The sequence below is a fragment of the Merops nubicus genome, unplaced genomic scaffold, assembly GCF_000691845.1.
Source record: "Merops nubicus isolate BGI_N331 unplaced genomic scaffold, ASM69184v1 scaffold739, whole genome shotgun sequence".
In the NCBI taxonomy this organism is placed as follows: Eukaryota; Metazoa; Chordata; class Aves; order Coraciiformes; family Meropidae; genus Merops; species Merops nubicus.
The window spans coordinates 38,659-62,746 of record NW_008628824.1 but is presented as its reverse complement, the minus strand read 5'-3'; the positions used below and the strand labels follow the sequence as shown (position 1 = coordinate 62,746).

The 24,088-nt window shown below is 44.1% G+C and overlaps 1 protein-coding gene across 1 annotated transcript in view; it reads right to left on the bottom strand.

Annotated features, from left to right (window-relative positions):
* The window catches only part of DLGAP1 (discs, large (Drosophila) homolog-associated protein 1), a gene marked incomplete at both ends in the record, with an annotated part of 42,726 nt that extends 18,640 nt beyond the window's left edge, over nucleotides 1–24,086 (bottom strand). The window contains 2 exons of the mRNA XM_008946762.1: nucleotides 9,095–9,309; nucleotides 23,262–24,086. Coding sequence (XP_008945010.1) covers nucleotides 9,095–9,309; nucleotides 23,262–24,086 — 1,040 coding nt within the window. The remainder of the gene's footprint in view (nucleotides 1–9,094; nucleotides 9,310–23,261) is intronic.
* Between the last annotated feature and the right edge of the window lie 2 nt (nucleotides 24,087–24,088).

Sequence of the window (24,088 nt, the reverse complement as noted above, 5' to 3'; positions counted from 1 at the left end):
CCATGGCAGGGGGGTTGGAACTAGATGATATTTCAGGTCCTTTCCAACCCAAACCATTCCATGATGCTAGGGAAAATCCTTAAAGGTTTCATAATTTCTCCCCCAAAAAGACTTTTACCTTCACTAGGAGAAGAGATTTTAAGGAGTCACATCTCCAGGTGAACCCCATTCACATGAGTCCCTGGGAGCAGATGGGGTTCCACGCTGTCCTGCTTCAGCACTTGGGCTACCAGGGGCCACACACTTCTCCTGTAGCCCCTGCCCCTCCCCTTCAGCCCATACTGCACCCAAGCCAGCAGGGAATGACTGAAATAAGTTGAAAGTTGCTCCATCTTAGCAGTAATACAAGCACAGGAAAACACAAAAAGCAGTGACTGGGCATGCACATGACTGAGATATCAGCAGCACCTCCCATTGCTCACTTTCTCTCCAGTCACTCCTCACTTCCATGTCTCTCTCTCCCTAACATGATGCAGTTTAGCAGAAGACCCCAAAGCAGATCTGCAGGAACACTGTCTTGCAATATCCCATGGACACTAAAGCAAAACACACCATTTTAATTGTTTTTTTCTATTTTTAATCTAAAAGGGCTCCAGCATTTCACAGTGAAAAAAATATTGCATGTCTAGCTGATCAGAACAGAAAATTCTTATGATTCATTAAGGTAATTATTGATGGCTGTCTGCTTGTCTCATTGTGTTGGACATTGAGGACTCCAGACTGAATTTTGTGCACACACACACATCTCTCTTTATGCCCGTGAGTTTTCTGCATGGCAGGTTTAATCCATTAGCTGAGCTCCCCTTGGCAAGCTGAAGGAGATGACCCCCCGAGAGCTGAGCAGGGCATGGCTTGCAGCAGCTGGGGCATCATTCCAAAATGCCAGCAATGAAATAACATGGAAAATACAGGAAAGAATTGTGCAGCACTGCTGTGGGTGGGGTATCTGTATTTGCTATTCGACAGCAGGCCTTCAGGAGGAATTTGGTCCTGGTGAGAATTGTGTTTTTATCTTTAAAAAATAAGTGAAGAAGAGGAAGTAAGAGCAGTGGTAGTGGGTACCTTCAGTAGCCAGGCAGAGAATCGTAAGAGACAGATCTGGAGGGGTCTTCAGGAGGTCATTTGGTCCCTTCTCCTACCCTAAAGCAGGCTCAGCAATGCCTAAATTGGTCCTGACAGACACTTTCTGCCCTTTTCTTGAAAATGTCCAGTGAAGTGATTTCTCTTGGCAATCCACTCCTGCACTTAACCATCATCACCATTAGGAACATTTCCCTCACATACAGCTTGTGTAGGTCCTTGCAGTCCAAGGCAGGACTTCTCCTGTCCCCACTGGCCATTAGCAGTGTGCTTTCTGGGGCAGCCTTTCAGGGCTGTAGGTGGGCAGAAGGCTGCAAAGAAACACGACTAGTTTGGCACACAAACATGCAGGTGGGCTACAGAAAACTACACCCTGAAGGAGATGGCTGAAGAACCCCACATCCTGCTTCAGTGCTTCTAGTTGTGTTTCTTGAAGCAAGCCCTAAAAGTGTCCATTTAACCCCTAAAGCACAGCAGGAGATCTTGCTTTCTAAACCAGACAACGGGATGGGGTGGAATTCACCACAGCCACGTGCTCCAGAATGAATAAAAGTTGGCAGGATTTAACTGAGAGAAGCTAAAAAGGTGGAAGTGCCTCATTCAGTCTGTAGCTGTGTCTGACATAAAGCTCAGTGCTGTGCAGAGCTGAGACAGATGACAAGATACAGGACAAGGGTTTCCATCTCTGCAGGCAACGCCATCATCTCAATGAGGTTGCAGATTTTCTTTAACTAATTATCAGCTTCCAAAATTCTGCTCCAGTACTGCCAAAATATCTCACTTTGACTAGTAGAGGTAAGGGCTTTTTCTGGCTGATGTCTGTTCTTCTGTAAATTCATTGTAACTGTTTCATTGCTTCAAATTCCAGCAACTAAAGTAGAAATGAGGAAACAACTGTTGTGTAGGTCACAGATGACACCAAAATTCTGACTCCTCATCTTAGAGAAACAACAAATAACAGAACAAATCACAGATTCATAGGATTATTTTGGTTGGAAAAGAACTTTCAGATCACTAGAGTCCAACCATTAACCCAGCACTGCCAGGTCCCCACTGACCATGTCCCTCAGCACCACATCTGAGCTGTGCAGAGCCAGAAGGTCTCCCCTGAGCCTCCTTTGCTCCAGGCTCAGCACCCCCAGCTCCCTCAGCTGCTCCTCACCACACTTGGCCTCTAGACCCTTCCCCACATTTGTTGCCCTTCTCTGGCCATGCTCCAGCCCCTCAAGGTCCCTCTTGGAGTGAGAAACCCAAGGCTGAACCCAGTACACCACAGAAATGTGACCATAGAGGTGCAAGAGGGCACGTGGAGGACATGGGCACCAGTCCTGCAGTGGGCTAAGCCATGTCTGCTGGCAGTGGGACTGTGCCAGCCAGGGCAGCCCAGCTCTGCTGCAAGGCACACTGGTGAGGATCAGCACCAGTAAGAGGAACGGGTCCTTTTCTGTGCTCTGAAGCCACACAGATCTTTGGGTGAGAGGACACCAAGCCCAGAAGGGAAGCTGCCACGAGGGACCAGCTTTCTCACACGCCCATCAGTGATATTAAGCATTAACAGACCAAATATGCTTTATGTATCCATCAGTGGGAAGGTACAACTGCTCATTAAAAGCTCCAAGATCTAACTCCCTCCAATAAATCAATATTCTCTGCTCCTTAAATATCATTTGCACAAAAGAGATGGCAGCTGCCATAAGGGAACCACTGGCTCCAGGGCTGTGCCCACCTGCTAGCTTAAAATGTATTCATTTTTTATTGTCTTGTCTTTCAAATTTTCTTCTGACTTATAAATTACTCACTGAACCTGATCACACCTGACACACGAGCCTGAAAAGTGAGAAACCTGCTCAACAGCTTCTGCTCTTCCAGAGAGAAGGGATTGCAATGATTTGAGTAAAAAGCTGAATGACAGGTCACCCAGCAGTGACTGCAGCCTGGCAGAGTTACTGCTCAGGCCAACAGGAGCCCCAGCATGATATTCCTCTGGCAGCTCCTCCAGAGTTCACAGACATGCTCCAGCCTCCTTCCTGGGAAACCCAAAACCAATCCCACTTCAAGCAAACAAACAAAACACACCTCAAGGAGAATGGAAACGATGCTTTCAGCAGCTAGAGGTCTGGTGGAAATGAGAGAGACTGCAACATGGGAGAGTGAAACACAACGTGCAGGAAACAGCCTGTGAAACACGAGCCAGAGATGAATCACACGGATTCCTTTTGTACTAATTAGGAAACTCATTGTTCCCTAATTGGAATTCACTCAACAAGAAAGAATATTAACCAGCTTCCCTGCATGTGGCTAAAAATACTCCCTGTGAGGAAGATGAGGTATTGCATCACCTTACACTTGCCCTCTCCCCTCCCCCTAACTGTCATCTGGGCCAGAGAAATTAAATGGGACGTTTTCATTAATTTGAGCAGAATGAGGACAGCACCTCCACTTAAAACAAAATACACTTTGGTTTACAAGACACTTTTTTTCTGGTGAGGTTTCATAGGATGTTACAGTAATACAGAAACACCTTAAAGTAAATAGGACCTCAATCCTAGGACTGAGGTGGTTGTCACATCCACAAGCATCTTTCATCCCTCATCATTTCCTCCAGTACAGACACTTCCCCACAGCAGGATTTCAGAGAAGCTGAGGAAGAGGGAGAACCATCTCCAGAGCTTATCTGTCCACAGTTTTCTGGGAGCTGCAGTTTAAGAAGCCACGAAGATCCCCATGTGTACAAACACTGATATCACCAGATAAACTCAACCTGTAACAGCCTCCAGCACTGTGCAATGACACTGAACATCCCTGCCATGAGACATTTCAGTTGCTGTGTCTCCAGTGTAGAAGCTTTTGGACCTTTCCCCATCCTTCCCTTCACATGGTTCCCAGCACCACGTCTGAGAACAGACTCTGTGCCAGGTCACCACTAGTTCACTCAGTGCACAGGATGATCTTCACCTTCCCAGCAGTTCTTGTGGATGTGTGCACATCCCCCTCCTCCTGATCACGAGTCACCATCAGACAAAATAATCTGTGAGCTTTTTCAATTATAAAACTCTTTTGATCACATTTTTTTGACTTTTCCAAGGGTCAGGAGACTTTCTGTCTGAAACATCTTCTACTGTGTAATGATGGGGTGGTTGGATTTTTTTGAGCAAGTCATCCTAGCAGAGTTGATCCTGCAGCTCTCTCATGATTACTCATCCAGGTTGACCCTAGTTTGAAGGCTCCTCCTCCAGGAACTGACCTGAGCAATGCTCAGACAAGTGATGTAAAGTTGAATTCAGGATGTATACATAAATCAGATCTACCTCTTCCTACCTGCTTCTGTCACCGTTATCAACTTTGCTACCAGATTCTGCCTCTTAATTGAACTTAATCACTTGCTGTGATTTTACAGGATATGAAGTAAAACAGCACAGAGGTTTTCAAAAGAATTTTATCTTCAGATTCCCCTAAACACACAAGTAGAAAGTCTTTATGCTATTCATATGAGCACATAAAAAGTTATAAGCCTGGGTGTACACAAATAGCACCCATGTATTTTGAAATGTTATTTTTTATATAAGCTTTAAAATTAGGAATTAGTTGGTTTATTCTAAGTATCACTCAGTTGTGCAGAAAATCACAGGAATAGATGCAGCTATGATGGAAGATCCACAGGCAAATTCTTGAACATGGGATAAAAAGGGTAAAAGCCTTTTTGTTTATGTGTTCACATGCTGTTTTCATCATCAGTGGTGGAACCTGGTGTCCATTAATGCCTCTGTGATGTTTATATTCCTGTTTCTCCAAGTCAGAGTTGACTGGAAAAACATGATCTATTAAAATACTTTGAAAATAAAGATTTGTTAAGCAAAAAATAACTTCTAGTCTTCCTTCTCTCCTTTAGTCTTCCTTCTTTCCTTTTTGAGTACTACAAATACATCTCCAAAGTATCAAGATCCTGGAAAGTGTCAGTACACTGGTCATAGAGTGCAACTTGTCTCAGAAGGAAGTTTGTATGATCAAATATGAGATCAGAGGAACAATTCTGCAACTGTATACGACCCAAAATGTCCACAAATGAATTAACATTAAGTACTGCAATATTTTAGAACAAATAGATTAAAAAAAGGCACACAAAAGCCTCAGGTGGCTGCAGTCCCCACAGCAGCAGCAATGTTGAGTTAGGAAGCAGAATGTGAGCCCACATTTTGAGCAGTGAGAGTGAGGGAGAAGAGGAAGGGCACAGAATGCACTAGAAGAACTATGGTAACAGGATGAATCTCAGACCTCTTGGAAAACAGAGTTTTCCAGCCCTTTCTCTACTCCTCACCTTTTAGGCTAGGGAAGTGCTGCCAATTTGTGCCTTGTGCTGACCCACCAGCTACTTGACCTCTATTCTTTCAAGAGAAGGGATGGTGCCACATCTTTCTTTGCCTTACCCAGCTATGGATCTGCATAAAGTTTGCTGGAACTTCTTATCTTTCAGACTTCAGTTGCTCTAGCAAATTGGGTTAATGGATTCAAAAGTTACCAGGAGGTGGAGGTGACAGGTTGGAACGTGGACAGACTATGTAATTGCACATGGTTTTTCCAATGAAAACCAGGCTGAAGAACCAAAGTACATCTATGGAGTGAAGGGACACGTCCTGAATCAAGCTCAGCTGTAACAGAAATGTCACTTCTCTGCTTGCACCTTCTTTAGAAGGTACTAACCAGTCCATTTTCCATCCCAGAGGAGGTTGGCTGGGGCTCTGAGCACCCTGCCCTAGCTGCAGATGTCCCTGTCCCTGTAAGGGAGTTAGACTGAATGACCTTTAAAGGTCCCTTCCAACCAAAACTATCCCATGATTCTATGAATTCTATTATATCTTTTGTCACTTTTCAGGAATGGGCAAGAAAATGCCACTTCTTTTTTCAGCTGGATGGGTTTCTCTAGACTGTGAAAGATGAACCACTGAGCAGATGCTGCCAGCAAGGACAGAGAGAGGAGCTGCTGGCTTCCCAGTGGGATAAGGGGCGTGTGGCAGTGGAGGTGTGTGCTCAAGCTCACAGCAAGCTGTGCTTTATTCAGAATGGCACCACAGCTCTTGGCACATGTGTGGTAACCACATGGAAACCATGGCATGGGAGGAAGATTGTGGGAGGGAGGCTGTAAAGGATAGCAAGAACTAAAAAAAAATCCCTCTGCAAAACCAGGAAAATGAATTTGTCTTATGTAAAGGAGTCAGGACACAGTTGTGCTGTTCAAAAGTTATTCCTTATATAAAAAGAAACACTGGTAATAATGAAACCCTTTCTCAGAAGAGTAGGAACACGAGCAATGGTAGGTCGGTAGGTGGGAGGAGCAGCGTGGGTTGTGAGACCAATATTAGACTTGAAGTACTCGGAGAGGAAAAGTCCCACGAGAGGAAAAATCCCTTGAAAACCAACAGGGAAAGCAGAAGGGAACATGTTTTTAAGTTGTTTGCTCTGCCAAAGATGAATGTGAAGCCAGCTTGAGACTGCCCGCAGAAAACAGAGAAGAGCAGCAGAAAGAAGTGATGAAGATCCCTGAAAGCTGCCACTGTGGAAACGCCTTTTTTGCAAAGTGCCTTCTTCTTCACTGGCATTAAAAACATTATTAAAGGGGTGGAATAGCACTTAGCTTCAAGGTGCTCATAACGCCTTGCAAGGTCAGCTAGACAGTCCACCAGTGTCCACAAAAGGCTGCCTGCTGACTCGTGCCTCTTGGCTCATTTCCACAATGCTCTTATTCAGGTGCAAATTGAGCTCAACTCACCAGTAAGCCGAGGAAATAACTTGTTATCACACAGGACACAATTGCCCTAATTCAGTCGCTGGCTGACGCACCAGCAAAACTCCACCACAACTGGCAGAGTCATCAGGGTAGCCCTGGGATGAGCAATGTCATGGTCAAGGTCAAGTCCTGCTACTAAGAAAGGATGAAGAAGTCTGCAAAAAAGACCTTCTGCTTAACAGAAGACCTCATCCCAGAGTAAGCACCTGGCCAGTCCTCACAACCCCCCCTAAATTATCACACTCAGCAGAAAGGAGTGAAAGCAATGCCTAATTATGTGTTATACAGTTTGTCTCTGCAAGTGGAAAGGTTACCTAGGAAGAGATGCTTCTATGAGGTATCACCTTAGAGTAAAACAAACAATTCTACTTCATCCCAATTTATGCTGAAAAGTCATTGAGAAAGAAAAGCTATTTAATGTTTTGTCCTTTTTCTTGTTTTGCTATCATTCACTCCTTCCCCCTTCCTTCTTCTCCCCTGTGGTTTACACCCTGCACTTCTGCATGGCTCCTAAACTTCCACGAATTTTATGGAGTGGAACTCAAAATTAAGCCTTCCCAAACAGGATGGGGTTAAAACTTAAATGAAGTGTTTTTACAAGCACTCTGCTCTATGCCAATGACTCAACCCAGAGGCTTTTTGCCTGAAGATCTAACACACTCTGAGGGTGATACCCAGGACTTCTTGTTTTTAATAATTCCATATTCTTTTGCAAATCTTGCATTTAGAGAGAAGAGGAATGACCAAGAGCAAACGTGGCCCCACTGACTTATTGTGCTTCACATAGATATTACAGAACTGTGGGATATTTGTGTCTAAAGTCTCAAAAAGAATCAGCTCTGTGCCTGACAACGTGTCCACGCATAGAGCAGGGCTTGGTGGAGCTTGGGGTGGTACATAACATTCACGTTCACCTTGCAGAGGCTACAAAACCTATCTCAAAGGAGAAGTTTTGGCTCACGGAAGGATGTGGTGAAGTCTGATGGATGATGAGAGGAATCACTGGATCTCCAGAGCCAGCTTAGGAAAAATCCCTGCAGAAAATGAGCTGCTTTCTGCTGTGGACAGGAATGGAAAGACAAAGCAGCAGCAATTCCTGGCTTCCCCTGAGACAACGTCAGGCAGGCTGCCACGGGGAGCTGCAACAAGCAGGTTTGTGTCTTCTGGTCTACTCATCACTGGTGTCAAGAGCATGACATTCTTAACAAGGATCAAACACTTTTCTCTCAAGTCTATTTTTCAGATATGGTCTCTGGGAGAAAAAAAAACTGGGGTAGAAGAGGACGAGGAAGGAGAGGAAATTAATGAGGGAAGTGCAGGAGGAGTCTTGTCTCTAATCATGGATGCTAGAAGAGATATAGCTCTTTTTTTTTCTTTCCCCATTTTAAAGCTACAGCCTCAGGCAAGTTATACTGAAATTAGGTTATTTTTGGTTCAGTGAACTATGGTTCACTATTACAGCTACAAATTTTGCAGAAGACAGACAGAAACAATTGTTGATTTAAATCCACACTATTTTTTTTTACGGATTTAATTTATTGTTTTGCTGTAGGGGACCCCTCCATTTTAGAATCATTTAAAATAAAACACTAATACCGAAATTGCCCAATTGCGCCGTTTTCGTGAGAATTTGGGTGGCTCTTTTAAAAGGCCCAGATAAAAGAAAATCACAAAGTGGCACTAAAACCCCATAAATTCATCCTTCCTCTTGACCGATGCTTTCATAAACAATTTTAAGAACTTCAGGTTTTGCTACATCTCTCCACAAAACAATTCTGCAGTGACCTGTGGAACTCTGCAGAGCAATTTTGCAGCAGAACGCTGAGTGAACCCACGAGTGGAAACCATGGATTTGTCTATTTTCAGACAGTCCTTTTTAATGAAACATCAGGTGCTCTCTGATGAGTTGTGGGGACTCACTTGGGGCTCGCTGCACGTATTGGGTGTATGCAAACACCCAACTATGCAAATCCTTTGCAGCCCAACGCTATAATTCAGCAAAGCATTTAAAGAACAGACCTATTGCACAACGCCAGCAGGCTGAAATACTTTTGCAAATTCCAAGTGCAGAGAGCAGGGTCCCTTTTCAGAATAACATCGAAATACATTCCCAAATCCAGAAAAAAAACCCCAACTAAACCCAAGCATGACCGAACCACTTGGTTAAATGCTTCCCTAGAAGAGTAGGAAGAAGAGAAGCTCTCGGCATGAGGTGGTAACCCAGGGGCTTACTTGAGGGTGGTGAGCTCGGTGAGGGACGGCTGGGTGGCCTTGAGATAGCTCTCTCTCCTCGCAGCAATCTTGGGGGAGGGCTTGGGGCTGGTGTCCGAGTCGCCGCTGTCCTCGTCCCCCATGGCCTTGATGTAGCTGCCGCTGCGCATCCGCCGGCAGGGGATCTCCTCCTCCTTCCCCCGCGGGGAGAACCCGGCCCACTCGTCCTGAGGAACCTGGGGGGCAAACACAAATCCCTCGTGAGCTCGCCCACCCCCGGTGTGCTCGCAGAGCAGGGTCCGGCCGTGCTAAGCCCCAGCAGAGCCTCCCCTGAGGAACCTGGGGGGCAAACACAAACCTCTCGTGAGCTCGCCCACCCCTGGTGTGCTCGCAGAGCAGGATCCGGCCGTGCTAAGTCCCAGCAGAGCCTCTACAAACACCCCCGTGGCCGAGGGCCTGTCCTCGGGGCTGCCCTGTGCAGTGGAGGCTGTTCCTACAGCGGTCACAAGCACCTCCAGAGTTATTTTCCACCACACACCTGGGAATTTCCTACCAAACATGCTGATGCAGAAGCCTCAGTGAGGTCTCACAGCAGGCTGGGTAAATCTGAGGGGGTTTGGTGGTTTTCATTCGTAGTATTTGCAAACCAGGTCAGGGTATTTTTGGGTCAGCTCAGTATAGGAAACGGCCTCAAGTTGAACCAGGTTTAGGTTGGACATTAAGGAAAAGCTGTTCCCAGGGCTGTGCCAGGCTGCCCAGGGCAGTGGTGGAGTCCCCACCCCTGGAGGGGTTTCCAAGCTGTGGAGATGTGGGGTGAGGGACACGGGGCAGTGGGGACCTGGCAGGGCTGGGGAACGGTTGGACTTGGTGATCTAAAGGTGTCTTCCAACCAAAACTATTCTATGAGTCTCTGACACTGAACACCTCTGGGGAGGCACAAAAGATGGAGTATGAATTCCTATATCACTGTCTTCTCAGGCAGAGTGCACACAGCTACAGGCACCAGGATAATTTCGGCTCAAGATACATTTCAAATTAGTGGAGCTATGTACTAATCATCACAAAAGTGGGTTTGCAAGTGTGAAATTATACTACTATTGCCTCTGTAGCATAATTAGTGTGACTGAACACCCGCCAGCTTGCAGGATCCTCCTTTTGAATTAGGTTAGTCTGAATATCTGAGTCATACCACTTTTTATTCCCTTCTTTCTGAGGAGTCTTTCTTCTCCAGATCTGAGGTGAGTGCTGTCCATTCCCTGCACTGGGAATCTGGAATGCTGGGTGTGTGCATTCAAGAGATTTTGTGATGTAGCAGAGGTGAGTCCAAGAGCATGGTGCTCCTGCCCACCCCTCTTCTCCCTTCCTCTGTCTTGGGGATTCTGGCAATGGAAAACCAACATCCCTCTCTCTCCTGGAAGAGCAGGAACAACGTGCTGCAAGGCAGGGTCCTTGGAGGAGTTGTCCTGAGGTTGTTTTGCAGAAACCCCATTTTAAAGCAAAGGTGAAACTGCAAAAGGGCTTTTAAGGTAAATAAGTTTGGTGTTAGACTTACATAAAAGTAGTTGTGAATTTTTCATTGCTACTTTTCTGACTGTTAGTGAATCAACTGAAGCAAGCTCTGGCTACAATGCTCAGACACCCTTACAAGCCAGATTAAACAAAGAGTCTTCAGTCTGGGTTGCTAAAATTTGTCCTGCAGCTTGTGCACACTGCAGGCTGCACCCACCAGGATAATCACCAATTAATCTCTCTTTCCTGTGGGAAGTTTTACATCAACAACACTGAACTTCTGCTGAGTATCTTCTGGATCTGATGCTTCCCAAGCTTCAGCCAGAGCATTTACACGCCAGCTTGTTTAGACCACACCCACTGGAACCCTGGACTGTTTGCCAACAGCTTTGCTGCCAGTTGTCACTACACCCATCACCCCAGTGCAGAGGCTGTGAGGACCTGCAAATGGTACTCTAAATGTAGGGCAAATTTTTACGGCATTTTATCCATCTGTGCTGCTACAAACTGCAATCCCAACTCCACTGGGATACACCAAGGAGCAAAGCTATTTAGTGGTCCTAAGCATTCATGGGCTTATTAATAATTGGAAGTAATTAAACTTTTCATAAACCATGCTGTTTGCATTCAAGCTGCTGAAGAAGAGAGACCCCAGAGAAACCCCAAGACCTTGCCAACATTATTCTTTCACTGACTCTGCTTTTCCTGTTACTGATGTCATGATTTCGGGCTTTCCTTGAACTTCCAGGCTCATATAAGTCCTTCCTTCCTCTTGTGCTCAGTCTAAGCTCCCTCTTTTCTCCCAGATCTCTCTTGGTCAAGTCTGGCTTTGATAAACTCACTTGGGGCTTTGAAATTCTCCATGAAGGACTCAAGATTTAACCCTTGAAGTGTACTCCAGTTTAGAACCTTATCAATGTTTCTTCTTATGTCTCAATTTTCCTCCTTAGCTGTTCCATGTTTTATTGAACCAGTTCTTTGTGTACCTTTTAAAATTAAGTGTCCATGTTTCCTTTAAATATCCTTTAGTTAATGACTCTGGTGACTCTACTCCTCTGTAAATTCTGTAGAATTTAAATTCTTATCTTCCAACAGCACTCAAAGTTTGTTGGTGTGGCTTTTGGCTGGTGTTTTTTTTTTATTATTATTTTTTATTTATATTTTCCTGGGCTTCAAGAATATAAGTTCCTTAAGGAAGGAATATTTTTCAAAGTCCAGTTTTATTATTGAAAGAGGAATTGTGTATCTGTAGGAAGTAATTTAATAAATACACTCCTAAACACTTCAAACATTTGTCTAGAAAAGGGCAGGACTCAGCTAAGGACTGGAGTGTTACAGAGTACCAAGCACTAGCAGAACCCACTGGAGGAACAGGACTGAATATTTGGCTCTGGTCTGTTTCCAGGTCAAATAAACCAAAATAATAATAAAAAATGTTGCATTTCTGAAGCTTCAAAGTGGCCAGACCCCAGCCCTGGAAAGCTGGAGCCTTCCTGGTGTGTGCACAGTGGTGACGTGCCAGTGAAACCAGCAGCTGCTGGTGGGTTTGATTCTGGTTTTTGACACTGAGGAGCACAGAGCATTCTGCACTCCCCCTCCAGCCAGAAGATAATGGGTTTTTCTCCAGGTCTTATTTTTGTGATAGTCTGTGTCCAACCTAATATCTGCCTGAGAACTGAATCCAAGCCTGAGTACGCAGAGAATCTGTGAATTCTCAGAGGATGTGCACTTTAATCTGTTTAATATTTCACTCATTATGCTTTAGTTAAAGATTTGTGGGTTTTCTCATTAAAATAAATTACCAAATTAATCTTTAATGCACTAAATAAAACATGTTAGCATAATGTTAAGGTTGATGTCTTTAACTGAGAAAATCAGGGGAGTTAAAGTTACAATGCTTATCCAGCACCCCTGATTCAGGCAAGCTGAACACTTGTAGTTTTATTAAATAATAGATATACTCTTAAATTTAATGCTGTAATTTATAGGTTCAACACAAGTGATGAGATATCGTAGCTGTGGACACCACGACTCTGAAATTCTACAGCTCTGCCATCAAGAATCCCATACACTGGTCCAATATCTTTTATCCCAAAGCTTCTCAGAATTATTTAGGTATGAGAGACCAAGTTTTGAAAGCTGTTTGCAACCGATTTACCACAAACCTTCCTATTTACACAGGCACACACCGTGTGCCACGATGAGCTTTGAATGGTGTTGAAAAACATCTAGATTTAGACAACAGCCTAAAACTTCAACCCAGCTCTGCTTCTGATTTCAGCTGGCACGCTGAAGAAGTCACCGTGTGTGCACAAACTCTCTTGCCTGTGTAGAAAAAGCTGCAGTAGCAGAATGCAAAGGCTATTTGATAAAAAAAAGCTATTTGGCTGAAAAATTTCTCCAGTTTTCTTGCACATATTTGAGGCTGAGTGTTTTTTCTATTTTGGTTTGGTTGGTTGTGTTTGGTTTTTTTTTCTAAATTTGTTTTCTTCTTTTTTTTTAGCAAGGTTTCATTATTTAAGAGACTATTAGAGAAATAAATTTGGATCCAGTTTCCTTAATCTTCTTAAAGTTTCAGAAGAGTTAGAAGCCCTGATTTCAGAGGTTGGAGGAGGAGTAACCAGTAAGACATTGTGTAACTTGCAGAGAGCACTTGCAGGGTAAAGCAGCACTTCAGAAGTAGATTTTTGCTGTAGCTATTAACAGTTGTAATACTTTATACGAAAGGACCTTGGAGCATTGTCTGTGCACTACTTGAGCAGGACAAACAACCCTTAAAGTTCAGCATTTCTTCTCATTGTACCTATTTTGCTGTCCAGAAAAAAAAAAAACCCAGACAGATAAAATAATGTCAACATTTTAATACTTCTGTGCCCACAGACAAACACCTCAAGCAAAACCAACTAAAAGATGTGACCTGATTTTCAGAGAGCTTAAAAGGAATGCCTGTAAATGGCTGTACCAGCTCATGCAGACAATGCAATTTACTGTCACAGCAAAGTCTTTCATTTCATGGGGAAAAGGTAAAACACAAAGCCCTTTGCAAAGCTGCAAATTGGGGAAATAAAATCCATCGTGTCACTTCATGCAATCCATTGCTGTATGCAGAGTGTTGGGCATTCTGTAGCATGTTTTCTTCTGGAAAAACACTGGGAAAAGTGTCTACGTGAATCTCCAAGCTCTTTCCTTTTTTTTCAGGAGAGAGATCTGCACAAATTTCCCCCCAGGCTCTTCCTGTGTTTGGCCCACCCTGTGCCTTGCAAGGTCAGAGGCTGCACTGCACAGGAGTGTGTGCCCACGGTACCCGCTGCCTTGGAGGAGGAAGGGCACCAAGACTGACCTCCCTGCCATAAAGCTCTTTCATGCTTCTAAGAAAATCATATTATCCAATTACTATTTTTTCAGGACCAGCCTATCAGGCAGGAACATCACTTGTCTGATTGTTTTTACTCCCATTAAAAAGGGGGAAGAGCTATGCTCAGATCTAACAACGAACATCATTGCTTTTATTAGAACAGAACTATTCGCTATGCTCAGATCTAACAACGAACATCATTGCTTTTATTAGAACAGAATTCTTCTTCTTCACACTACTGAAGTAACAGAGACCCTGGAAACGTTTCATTCTGCAGATGATCTTTAAGATCATGCACAATTCTTTCCTTACAAGCCTAAAAATCAAGAGTGAGCAAAAAGCACAGTGAAACAGGACACCATCATTACTTGAAAATACACAGAAAACATTCAGCAAACACCTCTCAGCCAGGCAACTTACTGAAACTTCAGCATACACCTGAAATTAAAATGTTTGTTAAGAGTGTGACAGCTCAGCCTGGCTGTAGTTTCTTTCTTCTGATTAAATAGCAGATGGAAGATTTGTCTGTAAAGAGAACAGGCTGTGCAGATAACACACTGACAGCATCCAACCTCTTACCTGGATTCAGCTTCATTTAGAGTAGAAAATACCCAGCCTGACCTTTAACTGAATCTGTGTTGCCCTGAACGTGTTCACACCCTGTCAGCAGCCAGGCTGGACTGACTGGTCAATCCTTTTAATGCATTTTTGATAGTAAGGAACTGGATTTTTCTATTAAATAGTCAGGAAACAGACCCACAGACTGAAACCAAGCAGATGTACTGGCCCCCCAGTTTCCAAACACTAATGGCAAAAGCTCACACGTAGTGGTGGGTGAGAGAAACCCAGAATGTAGAGACAAAGGTAAAGAAAACATTTTTTACTCAATTTCAAACCAATAAAATCAGAACATCTAATTATTTTTTTTTCCCCCTTCCTTTTCCCCAAATCATTATTAACTTACCTTAGTGGATGAAATGGCAAAGAGCCTGTCTCTATAGCAGATTAAGTCCATTATTGATCTCTAGCTTGATTTGGTTTATTGCAGCTGAAACCATTAAAGCTTCTCCCTGAGCTTTGCCAAAGAACTGTGGGTGACTACAGAGGTAAACACAGGCACTGGAAGGAGTGGCCAACCATGGCTCACAGCAGTAGACTTGGAACTTCAGCTTTCTATTAGTATGCAAATACTTAATGAAGTGAAATCATACCACTGAAGAACAATGCCTAATGACTGCTCAGCATAGATCTTTCAAACCCATGCAATTGGGTTTTCTTAGCCATTATTATGCCTCTTCTGCATGCTGTTAAGGAAGTTTCAATTGCCATCTTCCCCTTCCAAGCCTATTCCTAGCCCTCATGAATATTGAATTAATCAGGCCAATAAAGATGAGGAGCATAGCAGCATTTCACACTATCCCTGTGCATGCATTAAGAACCACTGAAGTATGCAAAAAAAAAAAGGAAAGCCTTAAGAAAAATAAAAAAAGAAATCTTAAAGAGCAATATGCATTTAATAAGCCTCAAGAGTATTCTAAAAGGCAGATAGGAAGGTTGCTCCTGTTTAGGACCAACTTAATATGCTCCCTTGCAACACTTGCTGCAGCTTGTGCTATTTCAGCAATCAGGTTCTACTATAAATGTATTAATTTAGCTGACTTGTATCCAGATTTTTTTCCCATGAAAAGCATTGTTGTTTTGCACACAGGAAGCCAAAGAGCAGCTCCCACATCTGTGAGCTGCAGGAACCAACTGACTCAGGCTGCTTCGGTGGCACTCACGGATGATCATAGAATCATAGAATCCTTTAGGTTGGAAGGGACCTCCAAGATCATCAAGTCCAACCCTTGAGCCATTAGGGCTCTAAAGTCTTCGGCTAAAACAGATCAGAATCTGAAACAGATCAGGGTTGGAAGGGACCACAAGGATCCCCCAGTTCCAACCCCTCTGCCATGAGCAGCGACACCTCCCACTAGATCAGGCTGCCCTCTGTGCTGGGGGCAGATTCCTTCTTGTCTCTTGCAGTACCACTGAAGCCTCCAGTGCAGTTGGCTGTAAGGAGAGATGGCTCCGTGCCCAAGGGAGGACAACAGGATGACTGTCAACGTGAACACCAGCTCTTGAAAGGACACTTTCAGTGACTAGCAATGGAAAAATGGTCTCTCACTTCTAGATACCTTCTTTCGTGGTGCATCAGTTCTCTCCATCATCACTTCATACAGTGACCAGTTGGCACTAAAGGCCAAAACTGTTAAATGAGATACCATGAGCTGTTGATGGAGCTCTAGCACAGGCTGCCCAGAGAGGCTGTGGAGTCTCCTTCTCTGGAGAGATTCCAGACCTGCCTGGACACCATCATGAGCACCCTGCTGTGGGTGACCTGCTGGAATGGGGACAAGGTGATCTTCAGAGGTCCCTTCCAACCCCACCGTGCTGGGATTTGGTGATTCTGTGATTTTACCTTATTTTTTATTTCACAAGCCCACTATCAAGCAGCCAGCAATAAACTGGTTTGTGGGTGGAGACCATGGAGCTGAATCTGTATCCTTGGAAGAACACAGATGTGGTGAGGGCAGCACTTTGAGGAACAGCCCTCACGTTATTTCTGCTGGCTGACCAACAGGACAATCTCCAGTGCTTTGCTAACATGCTCTCCCAAGGCAGCAGTTTGAAGTCCTGCAGTGAAGCCACCACCTCCAGCTGGCTGGGAGCTTCTGTCACGTGTCAGTGCCCAGCAGACTTCACTGAAACTTCCACGACACTTCCTTTTGGATTACAACAATGAAAGAAATCTGCCTAAGAAGCTTCCATTTGCCTCTAAGGAAATTTGGTTTCAGAGTATCCTAGTGTATCTTCCCTATGACTCCAAGCCATCACCTCTGCTCTACAGTAGCATCCCACTGGATATCAAACCATGGTCATGGTCCTGACCCTCATCTGCTGCTAGAGGCCAGGAAATCTCAAAGATTTCCTAAGATTAGCAGGCTGGGGTTATGTCTGTAAAGCAAAATTAGACTCAAAGTTATTTGCATAAAAGATTCTTAGGAGACCATTCAGAGACAGTCTCTGGAAGCCCTTGTCCATCAGAACTGGGACACTGCATGGCATGTTGTTCAGCCTTTGGTGATCAAATACATGTTGATCAGCAGTTCAAAGACTCAGTGGACTCATTGCACAGGCTCAGGGTGAGAGGATGAAAGGACCAACAAGATACAACAGATTCCTGTGGACCAGTGAGAGCAGCTCCGTGGTGCTACAAGCACAGTGCAAGAGCATTTGTGAGGCAGAACAGAAACTGTGGCCAGCTGCCTCCAGATCAAACCTCTCTGCTGCTGCTCTAGTATCTCCAAATTCAAGATCTGTACTACAAATTCTGTTATTGGAACAAAAAACTCAATAACTGGACGTAGAGGAAACAGAATCATAGAATGGTTTGGGTGAGAAGGGACCTTTAAAGGTCGTCTAGTCCAACCACCCTGCGGTGAGCGTGGACATCCTGGAAGAAGATAGATTTAGATGAGATGGAAGGAAGAAGTTCTTCACTCTCAGGGAGGTGAGACACTGGCACAGGCTGCCCAGAGAAGTTGTGGATGCTCCATCACTAGAGGTGTTCAAGACCAAGTTGGATGGGGCTTTGAGCAACCTGACCTCATGGGAGGTGTTCCTGCCCAGGGCAGGGGCATTAGAAATAGCTGATCTTGAAGGTCCCTTTCAACCCATGCCATTTCTATCTGCAGCAAGATCAGCCTGCTCAGAGCCCTGTTTAACCTGGCCTGGAGTATCTCCTGGGACTGGGCTTCTACCACCTTTCTGAGCAACCTGTTCCTAATTATTACTATCCTTATCACTTTGTGCTGACTGAGGAAAACATGTCACTGCTCAGTATTTTTTTTCCTCCCCTACTTTGCTGAATCCTGCCTACAGTGCTCTGGCCACAGAAGATGGGGAGCCAGCCCCCAGAACTTCCTCCATCAATGGATGATCTGCTGTTAGAACATAACAACCTCAACAGAATGAACCCACACAAACTCCAGTTAATCTAGAAAAAATAAGATCAGTGCCAGTATAGTCAATACTAAAAACTTCCTTGCAGAATGGTGATAAAACCAAAGGCTAGACAATGATGACCTGAGGATCCTGGGCAGATAAAACTGCAGCTAAATGTGAAGTCCTGTAGAACACACAGCTCTCTGTGCCACTGCTGTGCTTCCCACCACAGCTCAGGCCAGGTTTTAAATACATGGATGAGGACACAGCAGTGGTTGAGGTGAAATATGTGGCAAGATCATTCTCACCAACTCACCCAACAACCTCTTTTTAAGTAACTTAAAGGACTGCAAAGATGAGAAGAGCTGTACTGAAATACTCTCTCAATATTTGTCCTCAAAGCAAAGACATCTGGGGTATGCCAAATAATCATGACACAGGGTCAATAGAATTGTCACTAATATATTTTTTTGGTAAATATGCTATCTTGTGCTTTATCTGTATTTTCCAAGTGCCCACAAATCCCCTAACTTTATTCTTTATTCATATTACCCATCTCAGTTTTATAACTGAAATAATTTAGGCTTTTGTTACTGAATATTTTTTTCAGCTTTAATGTTCTTAGACACTAGTTTCTTTTAAAATTCATGAACACTTAAATAATTTCCCAACATTTTCATATTATTCCATTATCTGGAAGGTGGCCTAGAATATATTATAACATTTGACATTTTATTTCACAAAATTCCAAATGATTTCACTGTTTTTACTGAGAAGTAGGTTTCATATGAGCTCAGTAAAAAAATTTGGAACTTATGCCTCATATGCTTCACTGTTCTGACTGGAAAATTAAAGGGGAAATAACATGTGCTTCATTCATTTTCAGTTCATGATGGAATAAGAGCAGCAAGGTGTTCCTTCTCCCAAGGAACAAGCTATAGGACAAGAGGAGACAAGCAGGGAGGTTTAGGTTGGACATGAGGGAAAATGTCTTGATGGAAAGGGTTGTCCAGGGCTGCCCCAGGCTGCCCAGGGCAGTGGTGGAGTCCCCACCCCTGGAGGGGTTTCCAAGCCGTGGAGATGTGGGGTGAGGGACACGGGGCAGTGGGGACCTGGCAGTGCTGGGGAATGGATGGAGTGGATGATCTTAAAGGTCTCTTCCAACCAAAATTATTCTATGATTCTATGAGAAAAAAAGTCAGATCTTCAGCTCTATGAAAGATGGAAGATCAGTGATAATGGACATTAAAATACTAGTTATATGGACACACAAGGACATACTGGAAAATTAATTTGAATATGGTGGTTGTGACAGAAACACCAACACCATAAATGAGGAAAAAGTAGAGATTAAATGAAGGTGTAGATAGACTTGAATAACAAGCCCAGTATAACAGACCTAACAGAGACAAGGATTGAGAATTTTCAAAGAAACTGTGGAAGTGCCTTGTCCTGAGACTGGAAAACAAATCACTGTGACTTTCTGAACGCCACACATGACATAATAACACACACCACAGCCAACCTTCACACAGGAAGCTGAGCACAGCAGGAACCAGAGCCCTTTGCCACCAGAAAGTGCTCATTACACCCAGAAACTTGGCTCACAACTTAAATATTAATTCTCCCAGTCTCCCACCAAAGGACAAGTGATGCACATTGGGAAGTCTAGGACTGCACCAACATCCCCACCTTCTGCACCTCAGTTCTCAGAAGTGAAATTTCCACCCCCAGCCTCAAGTATCTGACACAACTGACTTCAGTCTCATCAAATGGCATCAAAAGGAAACATATGACTGACCCACATAAGAAGAAAAGAAGAATAATATGAAAAATGTCATCCTTTGTGTTTTTCTCCATCTCTTAATGAATGGACCAAGGACAATGGGAACAGTAATTACAGGGGACATTGAATGGCAAAACTATAATCAGAGACAAACTCTGCAGTGTATTTGATACTCTATTAGCATCAACAATCATGAATTCATAGAAAACAAGAGCGTCAAAAATATCTCCCTGTCTATTTAGAGCCCATTGTTTGCAGAAAAAGGCTGCTGCTTACGTTTTGCCTTTGATCATTTTGCTTCATTTTTTCCAGAGGAGAAGCTACCAGGGAAGTAGCTGCCCACTGCTTTACCCATTATTCTCTCAAGGCAGGGAAACCATCTTGAAGAAGAATTTTGAGAAGAAACCAAGTTCCTTCTCACCTTCCTGCAAATTAGTCCAACTGTAAACCTGGGTCAAATTAAAGCAGCTCAAAAAAAAGGGAGCTTATCTTTCTAATATCCAGCTCCTCATCCTTGAAAGGAGACACAGAGAAACATGTAATTCCATTTCCAAAACACAGGTGAGAGGACAATGTTCACTTGGCAGTCTTTAGACTCATTTGGGTGCCAATATCTCTTTCGGAAGCTGTCCAGTGTTGGGTCTCCCCTGGACCCCCAAGGACAGGCCCTGTGCCTCAATACCAGGGCTGGAAATGAGTCTAGCAGGGTATAAGACTGTGCAGTGCAGGAGGACTCTGCACTTGATCCAAATTCCACACGATGAGAAATAAACCCATCTGTAACACCAGCTCCTGCCAACTCCTTCTACAGAACGGCTCTGTGGAAAATATCACACCAAGTGAGATAATTGTTATTTCCAAGTCTTTACACTGAGAATTCATCCAGATACTTTTGTGATAAGAGCCCTTTCAAGCAAATGTGAAGTCAATGTCATCTGTGATCTCAGATCTATCAGGACAAAGAAAATTATCCTGAGTACCCCGAGCTGAAAAAAAGTCACTGCTTCATTGCATTCAGATACTATCACAAGAAGAGTTTGCATGAACAAAACTCTTTGAAGGATCAGAGAGTTTATGTCCTGGCCCACAAACAACAGCTTACATTACAAGAGAGTTGATAAAAGCATCTATTTAATATTTTATTAGTTACATAAAACAAAGAACTGTCCTAATAATGAAACTGAATTATCAGAGTTGTCCTCCAGCGTTATCAGGAATTTGCAGCTTTAGTGCATTTTTAATTGTTCTAACATAGGGCACCAGCTTTTTGGTACAGAGAAGGTCACCAGGAAAACAACAGATATCCAGAGTAGCTCTGCAGCCTCTCCTGGGGTAAGACTCTGCTGCTCTTAGTGCCCATTTCCACTGCAGAACAGGCAAAAGGCCTCCCTGGGTTCTGTGCCCCATTGTGCTGGGGACTGTGGAGACACAAAAGAGAACAAAGTCCAAGCCCTGAAGGGCTTGTAGTGTAAAAAGACAAGAGAAAGGCAGTGGGATGCATTCAGAATCGTCTGGCTTTTTAATGCCTACATCCATTTGCCAGCCTTTCAAGCTGTCAAGAGAGAAGAATCATCTTGACCTGTTTCCTCAGACCCCCCCTCCTCTGTTGAAGCATTATTTCCAATGTTAATCAAAGCTTGGTCACACTTTTCCTTTCTTAAAAAACAACTTCAAACCAGTCATATTTCCCTGGCTTTTACAATTAGCATGATTAGGAAAGCATACAATTAGGAATACATGACCCAAAATGGAATGAAAACCAGAATATAAGTACTAGGAGAGGACGGGAAACACAGTGAGAATTTGGTTATTCAAAGTGAGAATTTGGTTGTTCAAAGTGAGAATCTGGATATTCAAACTGAGAATTTGGTTATTCTAATTGCTGCCCTTGACCACTGCTGGACAGATTTTCATGCAGACACAGATAATGTCCTCTAATTCCACTTCAGGAGTCTATTCCTGTCAGTTAAACGTTACTGAAAAGTCCCCACGGAGGTGTTCACTTAGAGCTGATGCTGGCACAGTTTTTTCTCTTTTCTAGCCAGCTGGTCACCCCCTGAACTCTCAGCTATTTTATCCCAACCTGAGAGGAAAATTAAAGGAGCCAACGTAAACATCAACAAAAGAAATCTCAGGGTCTAAAGGAACAACAACCGAACCTGAAGTTATGATTTCTTCTCACTCACAAAATTCAGACAAAAGAGGCTTAACACAAGAAAAAACAGCCCTGAAAAGGTCTGAGGCTATTCTGAAGCCCCTCTCCCCACCCTGCCCACAGACACCAGCACTGGCTTTGCCCCCTCTCCCCCTGCCACCCTCTCCTAACCACTGATAGAAAACTCACGGATCCATTTCCTTACACTTGAATCTTAGAGTCCCAGAGGCTGGCATTCAAATTTATTGTGCATGCCATTCAATAAAAACCTTTTCAGATCAATTTTTCAACACAGATGCCTCAGTCCTATGCAACTTAAACACCAGAACGTGGAAGCTGACTGTCTCATTACAGCACCCCTATGAGAAAACTCACTACAGTCTCTACACAAATAGACAGAAGCCCCACTACATTAAAATGAAACCAAATCATCTTAGCAAACCTCTTTTTTCCTCATGGTCTTCTCTCTTCTCTCTGCAACGTTGCTCCATCTTACACACACACTTAGATGAGCCATAAGTGCTCTGTTTGAAGTGCATAAAAGCTATCCAGAGCTCTCCTAAGAACGAAACAGGTTTAATATTTTCCCATCCATGTTCCTGCCACAAACATTCACCGGCAGCGTGCTAGCTCCAAGAGCAGACATCTGATTCTTGACATTTAAAGATACAATACTGGTGAAAAATAGTGACGCTGTATTAACCACCAACAGCTTGTGAGGGAGTAGGTGATGTACTCCTCAAGTGCACGATCAGAACAAGCAATAATTGCAACCTTTGAATTTCTTATTTTTGACTCAGAGCCATGAAAACAGAGGAGTCGCCAGATAAACAAATCTGGACACGGTACAAGAACTGTTTTGTGGGGATTTTATATTCCATGGCAAAAAGGAAAACAGGTTGTTTTCCTGCTGGAGCAAATATTAATGCACCCCAAAGTTTCTCAAAAGCTTTCATAATAAAATAAGAGGTAAATGAAGGCATGTTCTGAAATTATAGAAATCAAAGAATTTGTATCCTGGTAACATTCTGTTAATTGACACTGCACTGCTAAGTGCAAGCACTACAAGCTCAAATTCCCTCCACCCCTACTGGGACTGCCTTAGAAACTCAAAAAGTACAAAAAGTACACAGAAAGGTCTTATTTTTCCCCCATGAAAAAATGAAGCCTGTTCAAACATGAACGGTTGCTTTGAAATACTGAATGCTGGTGAAAAAGAAAGGGGAAAAAAGAAAAAAAGAGGCTAATTTATCTTTTAATTTCAGCAGCATTACCCCTCGTTTGGTGATCAGTGAGCTCTGGGGCAAGCTGGGCTATCAGAGCACACCTCCATCCCCCACCAACACCTGAGACAAGGCAGAGGACAGTTAACAGCAACCAGCTCTCCACACTGTACCTGGAGGTACTGACATGACCGTTCCTGTTGACACGTCTCTGCCTTCACCACTGTCTGGTCCATGTTAACTGATGCTTTCTGGTAAACTTCACGGGCTCTGCTCACGGTTAATGTGGAGGACCAAGAGCTTTTCTTCATTAACTGGGAGTCCAAATTCACAGGCAGGTTTGCACAGGTAGAGCATTTGACATCATTATTGCTTCTGGATGACTTCACAGTATGTTCGCTAATAGTGTTATAGGCTTCCATAAAGTACTGGGAAGAAGAACGGTCAGGGCATCTTCCCATGGTCATGACCCCACTGGGACCATGATAAATGCAAACATCATTGTCCAAGTTGTCATCTGAACTCCACCATCCTGAGGCATTGGACCTGGGCTTACCTTCCGAGCGCCTCTCTTTGCTCTTGCTGCGCTTCCCATACCTCATCGTCTGCGGCTCCTCGGGGCTGGCCTTGCTCCCGTTGACGCTGCCCTTGGAGGGTCCCTCCAGCGAGTGGGACTTGGTGAAGAGCTTCTGGACGGAGTGGACGAGGTGGCGGATGCGGCCGGGGCTGTCGCTGCGGTGCTCCAGGGCGGTCCTCTTGTACTGCAGCGTGTGGTCCCCGTCCCGGTTCAGAGGCAGCTGCCGCTCAAACTGGTCCAGCAGGTTGGCGGGGATGCGGTTGGACTTGTTGGGGGCCCCGTGGGGCACCAGGGAGCACTCGTCCTTCAGCTCGTGGTGGGAGCTGTAGTGCCTGCGGGGAAAGGTGCTGCTGGCCATCTGCTCGCTGTAGGGCACCACGCACTCCGCCTGGAAGGAGTTCCTCTGAGTGTAGTAGGGGTGGT